Below are 12,891 nucleotides of genomic sequence, written 5' to 3' on the forward strand. Positions count from 1 at the left end.
TCATTCAAAATGTGGAAATATCCACGAGGACTACCTAGTGCAAGGCTGGCCTGTTTTATGAGTTAGCAATTATTGCTTCGTAGTCTCAAGACTGCTACATTAACTTTTTTACACACGAAGGGCTCAGAATCAGTGCAGTTCTGTGGCTCTTACCAACTTAAGTGATTTTACAAAACCAAAGCGAACACAGTCAAATAAGATGGAAGGACTATGTGTGTAAGGGGGAGAAATGGGAGCGGATCTCTCAGGGGGAGGAGACCGCACAATGCACCCGAGGACATCCTGTAGTTGAGAGTAACCTTAATCCCCGGAGAGAAAGGAGAGATCTTAAAACCAGATTTGGCCCAAAGTTTCCCCAAGTGCTGCTTTCCACTGCAGCAGCACGGAGAAGCAATGGCCAGAGTTTCTGTCCCTTTAAGCAACCAGTGAGGATTAGGGTGAGGGGGAGATCTCAGTTGCTTGGTGGTCACGTGAAGCAGGGAGAGAAATTGGAGGTCCCGGAGGTGCCTGGGAAGGAGGAACTTCGGGGGAAAGTTTTTTTTTTTCTTTTTCTTTCTTTCTTTCCTTTTTCTGCCCCTTCCCTCCCCTGGGCGCGGATTCGGTGCGGGCGGGCGCGCAGAGGCAGGAGGAGGCGGAGTCGGCGGCCGGCTCGGGCGGGCAGTTCTCCAAAACTTTAGTTTTGGTGTCTGCTGAGAGTTTGGGTCTCAGTCGGGCGCAGCCGCCGCCGGGAAAAGAAAGGAAGGAAGGAAAGAAGGAAGGAAGCAAGGAAACTAAGGAAAAGAAAAAGGCGAAAGGAAACGAACAAGCCTCAATTCCGTAGAGGGAGTTCAGGGAGAAAAGTTTTCGGGCGGCTTCAGGTCCCAGGCTGAGCCACTCCCGAAACTTCGGAGCGGCGTCCGGAGAAGAGTCCGGGGGCCCCACAGGGGGCGGAGGGGTCGCTGCCGGGGATGCGGTGCTGCCCTGTGGACTCCCAGCTCTGAGACTAGGATAAGGAGGAGGAGGAAGGAAAAGGAGGCCACCCTAGCCGCCTGTGTGTACGCGGCTCCTGGTCCTTGCCGCCTCCCCTCGTTCCTTCTAGTTGTGGGTCCGGGGCTGTCCCGGACGGGCGGAGCCCTCCCCTCGCCGGGTTAGGGGGTGCTTGCCGGGGGGGAGGGAAGCGCAGGGTGGGAGAGCCATGGATCCGGGCCAGCAGCAGCCACAGCCGCCCTCCCAGGGCCAGGGGCAGCCTCCGTCCCAGGCCCCCCAGGGTCAGGGTCAGGGACCACCGACCGGCCCCGGGCAGCCGGCGCCTCCGGGGGCTCCGGGTTCTCAGGCTGCGCCGCCGCCGCCCCCAGCTGGGCATCAGATAGTGCACGTCCGGGGGGACTCGGAGACCGACTTGGAGGCGCTCTTCAACGCCGTCATGAACCCCAAGACTGCCAATGTGCCCCAGACGGTACCCATGCGCCTCAGGAAGCTGCCCGACTCCTTCTTTAAGCCACCGGAACCCAAATCGCACTCCAGACAGGTAACTTCACGCTTCTCTCCCTCTTTACCGCCCCCCCCCCCCCCTTGTGAATCCCTTCTCACTCTGGCGCGGGACTGGGGGGACCCAGGGACTCTGGGCTGGGGGGGGGATGGGGAGGCTTAGAAGCATGGCCCTTCTGGCCTGTCTGGGATGGGCTGGTCCCGGGGGCTCTCAGGGCTCTAAAGAAGGGGGTGGGACAAGAGAGTACTTGTGAGTGGGTTAACTGGAACTGCCGGGACCGGGCAGCGGGTGGGGGGGTGGGGGGTTGGTTTAAGCCTTTGCCCGGCTGACTTTCACACTCCTCCGGCCCCTCCCTGTTGCTGCTGCTGCTGTTCTGGGCTGAGATTTTTTTTTTCCTCCCCCCACCCCCCCGCCCCTGTGTTCCCTTCAGGTTCTATACAATCCTGGGGGTTGTAGAGATTTGTGGGGCTTTGGGGAGGCCCCCCTTTTAATTTCCTTTCCCCCCTTTTTCTCAGGTTGGCGGGAGGAGTTAAACGGGGGAGGTTTGTGGGGGGCGGGGAGGGGAGGAGAAGGAACTGGGAAGGGAGGAAGGGGGGTGGGGAAAAAGTTGCTGAGAGCTCTGTGCTACTTGGTGGGCTTGCACAATGCGAGCACCTCCCCTCCCTCCGCACCTTCCTTCCTTCCTTCCCCTGCTGGATGGAGGGGGAGGGGGGGAGTCTGGCATTTTGTGTGTGGGTGAGTTGCCAGCGGCAGCCTAGTTTGTGAAGTTGAGCTCTGGGCCCCCCTCTCCTTCTGGGCCTCTCAGTCCACATCAGTCTCCTGGGGAGTCAAATAATTGTTCTCTTGTTTTCCAACGTTGATTAGGGGGTGGGGGTTGAACCAGTCTATTTAGTTTCTTACTCTTTCTCTCTTGCTCTCTGCTCTTCCCCTCCACCCCCCCCCCACTTCCCCCCCAGTAAAGCATTTATTTCCGTCCCTCTCCGTCTTAGCGCTTTTCAGAGCCACGAAACACAACTTCCACTTCAGAGACTTCCGAGACTTTTCCTGAAAGTTGTTTATGGAGTTAGCCCTGCCACCCTCCTGCACTTTGGTGCCATAGATTGTTAGTTCGTTTCACTTCTAAAAAGTTAGTCACGTTAAGTAGTTTTAGAAGTTTATTCTCCGATTAAATACTTTTGAATGAGCCATTTTTGTTATTTGTGAAGGACTGGGGTTGCTTTTTACATTTTTTTTTTAAGCAGGCAGCCTTTGATAATGCTATACAGGTTGACTCATAGGTTGAGCTTTTCTTACGAAGTCCAAGTATGATTAAAAGTTAATGTTTGGGAAGCGATGACTAATTCTAGGATAGCCATTGCTTTTTAATTTTTACTGAGGTTGTGAACGTGGCTGCTTTTAAATATTCACCCCGCTTCATTATTTATTATTTAGGGGATTTTCAAAACAAAAAAGTCAGCGGTTCTTTCTTTTGGAATTAATTATATGTTAATTATATTTCCGTGGGTTTAAGAAATACTAAACATAGATTTTCTTTAAAAAAAAATTACTCATTTAGGCAAAAACTTGGCATAGTGGTCTTGGCCATAGTCTGTTTTCCACATACTGTCTAGTATGTAACTAATGTAAAGAATAGTTAGCTCTTCCACCCCCACTTCCCATTCACATTAGTTAAAAGTCTACAAGAATGCAGTAGATAAGGGCCTTTTTAGAATCTAAAGCTCTTTTAAGCCTCTGGACGACTGGGGGGGGAGGGGTTCTGGTAAAGAAAAAGAAGGAAAAAGTTGTTAGTAACTATCCCCCTATAGGCAAGCTGTGAAAAGTGGGGTTGGCGTTGCATCTATTATTATGGATCCATTACATACGTATGCACACTTTAGCAATACCCAGCGCAGCCAAAAAAGTCCAACAAAAACTGCAAAATAGATTTCCCATTTTAGATTCATCTAATAACGATATATCAAAAAGAAGTGGGACTGCAAATGGTATATATCCTCCAAATACTACACCAATATATGAGCCAATTAAGTACTACGGTAGTTGCTTCTGGTAGTTTGTTTTAGATACTTTGGCTTTTACAATAGAGTTCATAATCCAAAATCGTTCATTGGACCTCAGTCATGTTAATAATTATGTGCCCTAAATTTTCCTTTGTCTTGTTACTGCTTAACATATCAAGAAAGCTCCCAATGATCATGAATTGAAATACAAAAGCATTTAAGGCATATGTTTTATTCCACTAATTTCTTCCATTTCTTTCCTTCATTGCCCATAGGAATTTAAGAAATTCCAGGCACTGAGTAAATCTTTCATAACTTTTACCTGATTGTAATCTCTGATCAGTTCCACACTATACTATGTTCCATAACTAAATTAACATTGTAAGCATCTCATGGATCTTACTTTTTGAGCTGGAAGAGATCTTCAGGGTCCTTTACTCCAACCCCCTCATTCTACAGATGAGGAAACTGAGGTCCTGGGAGGTTATGACTCAAGCTGTCAAGTAATGCCCTCATTATTTAGGTGCAGAGATGTGGTAATAACTGTTTAATTTAAATTCAGGTTCAAGTGTGGATTTTTTTTTACTTGTTAATGAATTTTCTGTTGTCAGAAACAATGTTAGCATTGTTTAAAAGTTGTTTTAATTGTGATGCTTTATTGATTGGAATTTGTTCATAATGTGGAACTAAATGCTAACACTGTAGTGTTGCTCTGTTTTGGGGTGGGGGAAATGCTGATGTAGAAAACAACTCACTTTTGAATACTGATTTCTTCAGTAGCAACTGGTACCTTAGTTTTTTCTGAAAGAAAAGAATGCTTTCATTACATTATTTCTGATTTTTGGATTAAGTTCATAAATACCTTTTGTACTTTGTGTGTATTTTATTAACCATATCCTCTAGAAAATACAGATTCATAATGTGTAGCATTAAGCATACATTAAGGCACTGAGTTCCAATTGCTTAACCTGCTGGATTCTAATCAGGCTTTGCTACCTAATATTTTGATTGACCTGGGGCAACTCAATTTAATCTCTCTGGACCTCTGTTTCCTTTTCAGTCAAAGAAGCATATATTAAGCACCTACTATCTTCCAGTCACTGTGCTCAATGCTGTGCTCAAAAATAAAACCCTTATGAAGGTTCCTTAACTTGAGTCAGCTAGGTGGGAAAGTGGATAGACTGCTGGATTTAGTATCAGAATGACCCCAGTTAAAATTCGGTTTTAGTAACTGTATGATTCTAGACAAATCACTTAATCTTTCTCCGATTCAGTTTTCTTATCTGTAAAATGGGAATGATAATAGCACTTACCTTCCAGGGTTGTTATGAGAATCAAAGGATATATTTGTGAAGCACTTTGCAAGCCTTAAAGTGCTGTATAAATGCTAATTACTCTATCAGGTAATCTGCTATCAAAAATGCATGCATGTAAATACATACTAGGGTAATTTGGGGTTGGGGAAACTGAACTAGTAGCTGAGACTGGGAAAGGCTGCAACATAAAAAGCGGTGCTTGAGTTGAGTTTGGAAAGAAACAAAGGCTTCTAAGATTTGGAGGTGAACAGAGAGTGCTTTCCAGGCATGAGGGACAGCCAGAGGACAATTAGACTAGATGTAGTGTTCTGTTTGAGGAATAGCAAGAAGTCTCAAATCTGTAAGTAAATTTATGAGGTAGTTGGTAGGACCAGATCACAGTATCACAGAATCATAGGTTTGGAGCTAAAAGAGACCTTATGCTTCTCAAGTATCATTCCTTTACATCTGGGGTTTCAAACCTGGACTCTGAACCTTTCTTTTTCATTTTATGCATTTATGAATATCATTCTGAAAAGATGTCCATAGGCTTTACTGACAGTCCTTGACATGCAAAAGTAGGTGAAGTCCTGCTTTTTAGATCAAATGAAATTTCATATTTATAAAAGTATAGATTTAAATCAAATCATACAGCATCTTCAAAATAATCTTCAATCTTCACTATACAATTCTTTTATTTTTTTAAGTACATCCTACAATTTTAGTCACACCAATGTCCCTTACTGTCTCTGCGACCTTGGGCAAGTCAGTTAACATCTGAGCTGCAATTTCTTTACCTGCTTAAAAAACAAAACAAAACAAAAAAGTAGATGTTTATTGTTGACAAATAACAGGGTTATTGACATCAAGTAAGAGTATATGTGCAAATGCTCTGAAACTCGTAAAGTACTGTACAAATGTAGGTATTACTTATGCCTGTGTGGAGTACTAAACATTGAAAATTGCTTTAGCATCATAACATATTCCTAGCATTTTCTGTGGAATAATAATATTGTAATGAAAACTTTTTTTCCTTCCACTCCTGGCAGGCTAGCACTGATGCAGGGACTGCAGGAGCTCTGACTCCTCAGCATGTCCGAGCCCATTCCTCTCCAGCCTCATTACAACTAGGGGCTGTTTCACCTGGGACACTTAGCCCCTCTGGAGTAGTCTCTGGCCCAGGAGCTGCACCCACCGGTCAACACCTCCGACAGTCTTCTTTTGAGATCCCAGATGATGTACCTCTACCAGCAGGCTGGGAGATGGCCAAGACATCATCTGGCCAGAGATACTTTTTAAAGTAAGTACCACCAATTGAGGAATAGGAGAGGTAAAGAATTTTTGGTTTTTGAAAATAAGATGTCAAACACATTTAACCTTCCCTTGACTATGCCTGGACCTTCAACTATTGTCCTTTTCTTTAGCTGAATTTCTGGAAAAAAAGTAGTCTGTTCTTGTTGCTTCAAAATACTACTTCTCTTGGTGACCTCATCGGCTCCCATGACTATCTCTATGCAGATAATTCTCAGATGTCTTTGTCTAGCTGTAAATTCTCTCCTGATCTCCATTCTCTAAGTGATGATGTCCAGTTGGACATTTTGAACTGGATGTCTTGTAGACATATTAAACTCAGCATTTCTGAAACTGAACTTATCTTCTCTCCTAGGTATCATCCTCAATTCTTCACTTCCTCGAACAAACCCCTTACGTCCCACCTCACCCCCTACCTACCAGGCAGTCTATTCCCCAGTCCTCTCATTTCTACCTTACTAATATTTCTTTGTATATGCCCCATTCTTTCCTCTAACACTGCTCCCACGTTGGTGTAGGCCCTCATCACTTTATGCCTGGACTATTATAATAGCTTTCTGGTTGGTTTCCTTGCTGTGATCAAGCCTTTCCCTACTTCAGTCCATCTTCCACTCAGCTATCAAATTGATCTTCTTAAAGTGCATCCCCAATACATTCAATAAACTCCAACGTTTCCCTCTCTTACTTTTAGGATCCAATATAAAATCCTCCTTTTGACTTTTTTTTTCCCTTAAGTGGGGCAATTGGGGTTAAGTGATTTGCCCAAGGTCATACAGCTAGTAAGTGTCAAGTGTCTGAGGCTGGATTTGAACTCAGGTACTCCTGACTCCGGGTGCTCTATCCACTGCGCCACCTAGCTGCCCCTCCGGTCTTCTTACAGTTTAGTCCAGTGACACTAGACTTGTTAGCTGTTCTTCACAGGTGACACTCCCACCTCCCAATTCCAGGGGTTTTCACTGGCTGGCAATCCACCTTGCCTGGAATTCTCTCTCCTCATCTCCACTTCCTGGCTTTCCTATGAATATATCTTGTTTGTACATGGTTGTTTACATGTTTTCTCCCCCAAGGAGTGTGTCAGCTCCTTGAGATCAGGGACTCATTTTTTGCCTTTCTTTGTTTGCCCAGTGTCTGGCAGGAAATGCTTGATGGGAGCTCGTTGACTTCAATTTATCACCTGTTTATTCCTTAACTCCCTGTAATTTGCTGTATTTTGTACCTTGTCTGTTCTTTTAGAGTGAGATTACAAATGATCTTTTTTTTTGGCTGGGCAGTGAGGGTTAAGTGACTTGCTCGGGGTCATACAGCTAGTAAGTGTTAAGTGTCTGAGACTGAATTTGAACTCAGGTACTCCTGAATCCAGGGCTGGTGTTTTATCCACTGTGCCACATAGCTGCCCTCCAAATGATCTTTTAATTACCAAAGTCAGTAGCCTTTTTTCCTTCCTTGACCTTTCTATACAGGTGGTTTCTATTAACCACTCTTTTCTCTCTGATACTTTCTCCTTCCTTAACTTCAACAACACATCATTCTTCTGATTCTCTTCCTATATCTCTGACCTTCCTCTTTTGATCACCTTAGCTAGTTCCTCTTCTTCCTCCTGCTCCTTGAGTCCAGTTGGTTCTCAGGGCTCTGTCTTTTTGCCCCATTTTCTATCCCTGTTGAAATCAATCTACTTTCACAGGTTCAGATATCCCATTAAACTCCCAAATTTCACCTTCTGGCTGGGCTCTCCCCTGATTCCAGGCTAACATACTTAACTTTCACCAATACTCTAAATTCAAAATCTATTCTTTATGCTAGCTTGCCTGTTTCTGTCGGTGATACCAGCATTTATACCCAGTTACAGGTTTGAAGCTTTAAAGTTATCTTTGATTCTTTGACAGCACCCCTGTTTAACCCATATCTAATCAGTTACCAAGGTCTATTGAACCTTAAATCAGTGATCCATCTTGTTTCTTTCCCCTTTTCTTTATTCTCATGCCCATGGCCACTACCCTAGCTAAAGAGCTTATGACCTCTTACCTGGAGTTTTTTTATTAGCCTCTTTAATTGGTTCCTTTTCTTCCATTGTCTCTCTTCTCCATTTTATTCTTTGCAGCTGCCAAAATGAGGCACATGTCACGCCCCTGTTCAAAATTTTGAACAGGATTCCTTAGCTTGACATTTAAAAGAGTGTCCACAATAACAGGTTAACCAAGATTTACAAAACTTTCCTCACAATCAGTGTAGTATGTCCATTATACAGATGAGGAAACTGGGATAATGGTAAAGCCAAGCAAGTAAGTGCCACAACTACGACTTGAAGTCGGACATCAAGTTTTCTTTTTCCTGTGCCTCTGAAGCTAGTTCTAACCTTTCTTTCCAGTCTGATTTCACACTTTTCCATTCATTCACTAATAGTCCAGTTTGAGAATGTGAAATTATTCTCTTATCTCATCTGGTACCATATCACCTCCTTAGACTTTTGTATGACATTTCTACATTTACCTGTTGAAATCTCTTCATTTTCTTCTCAGCTTAGGTATCACTTGCTCCCTTAAGTCTTCTCTGAATTCCCACCATTACTCTCTCCCTCACCATGAAATTGAATTTGTTCTTCACAGTTTCTCATATAGCACTCTATCTGGTTCTTTCCTTTATCCTATTGAATTATACATTGTATCATTTACTTGTGCCTTATCTCACCTATTGTATTGCAAGGACTATATTTTTTTCCTCTCTATATGCCCAGTGCTTTCATGAAGCAAATGCTTAATAATTGTGAAACTAAAATGTAAATGAAATTTTATGTATGTATGTCTATATGTAATATGTTCTGTATGCTATACGATCATATATATATACATATATATATACATGTGTATGTGTTTTTTACTAGGAATTTACCAATGAGTATCATCCTTAATGATATCTTTATGTCTTGATCATTTTCTTTGTTGTGATATTATACACAAGAAAAGTTCTTTAGCTTTGTGGCATTGTGAGAGCCTGATGGATATTTATAAAGCTTTTTGCATTTTTTTTGGGGTAGCAATTTTGATATTTCTATATTGTTTGTCAAACCTATTAACCCATACAAAAATATGAAAGTATGTTATGTTATTTTCAAATGGCAAGAATTATGGTCAGACCAGCAGTCATTAAATGTATATCTTATTGGTATTACAGTTCTTTACATTATTTTCTGTTTGGGAGTGAATATTGTCAGTAGAGAAGAATTGTGAAGAGTATTCAGTTGTTAATCTTCATTTTTTATTTTTATTTTTTAGTTTGGGGATTTAATAATGTACTTCTGTTGAAATATTCATATATCAAACAGTGTTGGAAACAAGACAGTTTTCTTTAAAATTTAGTGTTGGTAACTTTCTCAAGTTTCAGGAGTCTTTTTAAAATGAGTGCCCACCAAGATGGTTAAGTGGCCTTCAAGTGTTTTAAGAAAATGTAAAAAATGCACTTGGATTGCACCGTGTTGAATAGGCCTTTATTATATCATATTTTGAAGTTAAAGGTAACATCTAGCTTTTATTCCTCATGTTGAATCAGATCTTGTGCAAAATATTCTATAAACTCCAAATCTTAAAGACTAAAGTTTCTCTGTAGGAAACTTACTCTCTTAGGAATATAATATTTAGGCAATTAGTAATGGTAATTTTTACAAAAATCACATTTTATGTAATTGACCCATAGTATACCTTTTAAGTCAGTTATTTTGATCTTGATAAATTAATGAAAAATAACTCATATTGTGATTAAGCTAGTTTATAGTATGAACTCTTGCTAATTATAAATGACTGTAGCCAACACTAAAATTATTCTTTATTTCAGATAATTGCATTAATTACACTTTTTACTGTTGTGTATTCACTTTTTGATGTTGCTCTTGGTTTTTTGGTTTGGGGGTTTTGTTTTTTATTTACATCTTATAAAATACACTTGATCTCTTAAGTGACCTCTTGTGAAATGAGTTTTTAAAGTTTTTTTGTAACTTATGCTCGTTCAGGTGAAGAACAGAGGAAATGAATTGATCTTGGAGTTTCTACAGTTTCTTTTCCTCTTCTCCATAATTTTTTTCCTTCTTCTTTCTGTTTTTGCCCTTTTCTTGGTGTCCTGGTATCCATTTCAAAGGGTCAGGTTTCAACAAGAACAATAAAGGGCCTGAGACTGGAAAGTACACACAAGTCTGGCAAACTCATCTGCATGAGCCAGACCGCTTGTTCTCCAGCAGACATCCAAAGTCAATGATTGAAAGAGCGGCTAGCTGTGAAGGATGGGTCTTGAAGGGGAAAGGAGTGGAAACAAACCAGGTTGTTAGGAAGAAAAATAAAGGCTGTACTTTTTGAACCTCTCCCTGCTGGGTCACATGCTGACCTGGGGAGATTTTAAACAGCTTAATAGGCTGTTTGCTTTCTGCTTTCTGCTTTCCTTGGTTGGTGCTGTTGGGAGAGTGTGGAGCTCTGTTCACACTTAAAGGATGACATTAATAGTCTCTTAGTAAGCTTTTTGCATCCTTTAATATTATCACTGGGTGGAATCACTCTATTGTTACATAAGTTAGAATAAATGAACTCTTAGTTTGAGTCTTAGTCTTAGTTTGAGACCATTAGTTGTTTATTCAGAACAGCTGACTTGATATTGCTATGTTAGGCTCAGATTTATTGAAGTAGAATTTGTCAAGCAATCTTTATTATTGTGTTAGAACTACCTACTGGCTAATTTTTTTTGATACTTTAATTACTTTTGCTACTTTAAAGAAAAGCTTTTTTATTATGAAGATAATATTCTTTGACTTTTAATTTAAAAATTTTCTGATTACATTTCAAAGAGGGGCTTTGAACAACTGCTTTTATGTTCAAAGCAGCTTGGTAACTGTCATTTAGGGCATTTATGTCCTGATGAAGGGATCCAGAGGCCATGTTGAATAAGACATGTTAAAGGAGATGGGAAATATTGTAATGCCTGGAGAACACAAGATTAGAGGGATGGTACAGCTATTTTCTATATTTGAAGGGTCCTTGTATCATAGAGATTAAACTTATTCCATATAACTCTGGACAGAGTCTAATAGCAGGGGGTAAGAATTGGTGTGGGGATTTTTCCTTTAAAGGAATTTATCTTGGTCTATGAGTCCCTGAGTTTCTTGACACTGGAAGTATCCAAACAGAGACTGGATGACCACCTTATCTGGGCTGTGGTTGGAAAGTTTCCTGCATTAGTAGTGAAGTTGAGCTAGATGATCTCTTAAAATTCCTTCCAGCTCTTAAGTTTATGTAATATCTTAGGTGACATCTATGCTTTAAGAATAGTATGTTGTGTTGAGAGAGGCTGGTGAGCAAGATGCATTTATATGTTGAACTTTTCTAATTTCTCTCCAATTCTGAACTCTGTTGTACAGTTCACTGGGATATAATCTGGGAAGTATGTATTGATAATTTAGGGCATATTTGAATAGTACTTGTATGGATAGAGGTGACTGAATGGTATTATCTTTCTTCAAAGCCAGTCTGGGTTTGGAAAATCTAAGGAATTTTAGCTCCAGATTTTCTCAAAATTTCAGTTTTGCAAGAACCAGCCTATTTTAAAGCCTTTTTTTCTTGTGAATTATTGTTATTTAGAAAATATTGGCTAGAATGCCAATAATTTAGAATTTTTTATTGTTAAGGAAAAAATAATAACTTGAAAATTTGAAGTGTTCAGTGGATGCTAGAGCTAAACACCTATGAATAGTTGTGCTTATTTATACATTTTAAAAAAGCATAATCTCTTTTGGCTGTGTTAGAAGTCATGCCACCAAAAATTATATGAAGAGTACATTTCCTTCTTTGATATTTGAAAAGTGCTGTTAGTATATAAATGTGGCAAATTTAAGGTAGATGCATAAAATGATGTTCATTTTAATAAAAAATTATTCACATAATTCCATTTGTAATTAGCTGAAATTTAAGAATATTTAAGAGGATGTTAACTTAGTGCATAGATATTTTTGTAAATTGGCTAAACTCTTCATTATAAGTGATAGAATTTGAAGGGTTAGGGTTAGGGATAGCACTAGGTGGTGCAGTGGATAGAGCACCAGCCCTGAGTTCAAATCTGGCTTCAGACACTTTACACATACTAGCTGTGTGACCCTGGGCAAGTCACTTAACCCCCATTGCCCAGCCCCCCCCTCCAAAAAAAAGAAAAAGTGATAGAATTTGAACAAATAAAGGAGTTGACTTGGATATATTTACCAGACCAGTTGGCTTCAAGATCTCTTCCACCTTCCCATTGTCACACTATAGAGCTTTGAAGGATTTTCAGTGGTTGAGAAGCCTATTTTTAAAGACATCTAGAGGAAGTTTCAAGGAGTGAGTTTCCATGGAACAAGGCTTCTACGTAACAAAAAATATCATGGAGGTGCAGTAAAAGTTGTACTGGGTGGTAACATCTATCTGGGTTTTGTATATCACCTTACCTGATAAATCTGTGTAGTACAGATAATCATATTTGTCAGGTGTCATTTCCTTTACAACTCAAAATGCTTCTCTAGAGTATAACACATGGAATTGATGTGGGGAAAAAAAACTTAACCCCAAAACCTCAAAAACCCTCTGATCTTTCCACTATTCTAAAAATATTGCTCACACCAGCTGTCTTAATGTTTTCCCTGCAGGAAATGGTTCTTCAAGTAGTTGGTCAACAACTTCCTATTTCTTTATGAATTGCTAAATGACTTCCTGATTTAGTTTTCAATATCATCTCTGGTGATGGGTGTTTATCTATTCAGATTAATTTTTATCATTAAGTACTTTGTAGCCATTTGTTATGTTAAAATGAGTTTGTA

At 40.6% G+C, this 12,891-nt stretch overlaps 1 protein-coding gene across 12 annotated transcripts in view; it reads left to right on the forward strand.

Annotated features, from left to right (window-relative positions):
• The first annotated feature begins 474 nt into the window (after nt 1–474).
• YAP1 (Yes1 associated transcriptional regulator) overlaps nt 475–12,891 on the forward strand; it is a 161,482-nt gene continuing 149,065 nt past the window's right edge. For all 12 annotated transcript variants that reach the window (XM_043997456.1, XM_043997460.1, XM_043997458.1 and 9 more), the window contains exons 1-2: nt 475–1,507; nt 5,810–6,060. In XM_043997456.1, coding sequence (XP_043853391.1) covers nt 1,175–1,507; nt 5,810–6,060 — 584 coding nt within the window. In that variant the 5' untranslated portion in view covers nt 475–1,174. The remainder of the gene's footprint in view (nt 1,508–5,809; nt 6,061–12,891) is intronic.

This window comes from Dromiciops gliroides, chromosome 3, assembly GCF_019393635.1.
Source record: "Dromiciops gliroides isolate mDroGli1 chromosome 3, mDroGli1.pri, whole genome shotgun sequence".
In the NCBI taxonomy this organism is placed as follows: domain Eukaryota; kingdom Metazoa; phylum Chordata; class Mammalia; order Microbiotheria; family Microbiotheriidae; genus Dromiciops; species Dromiciops gliroides.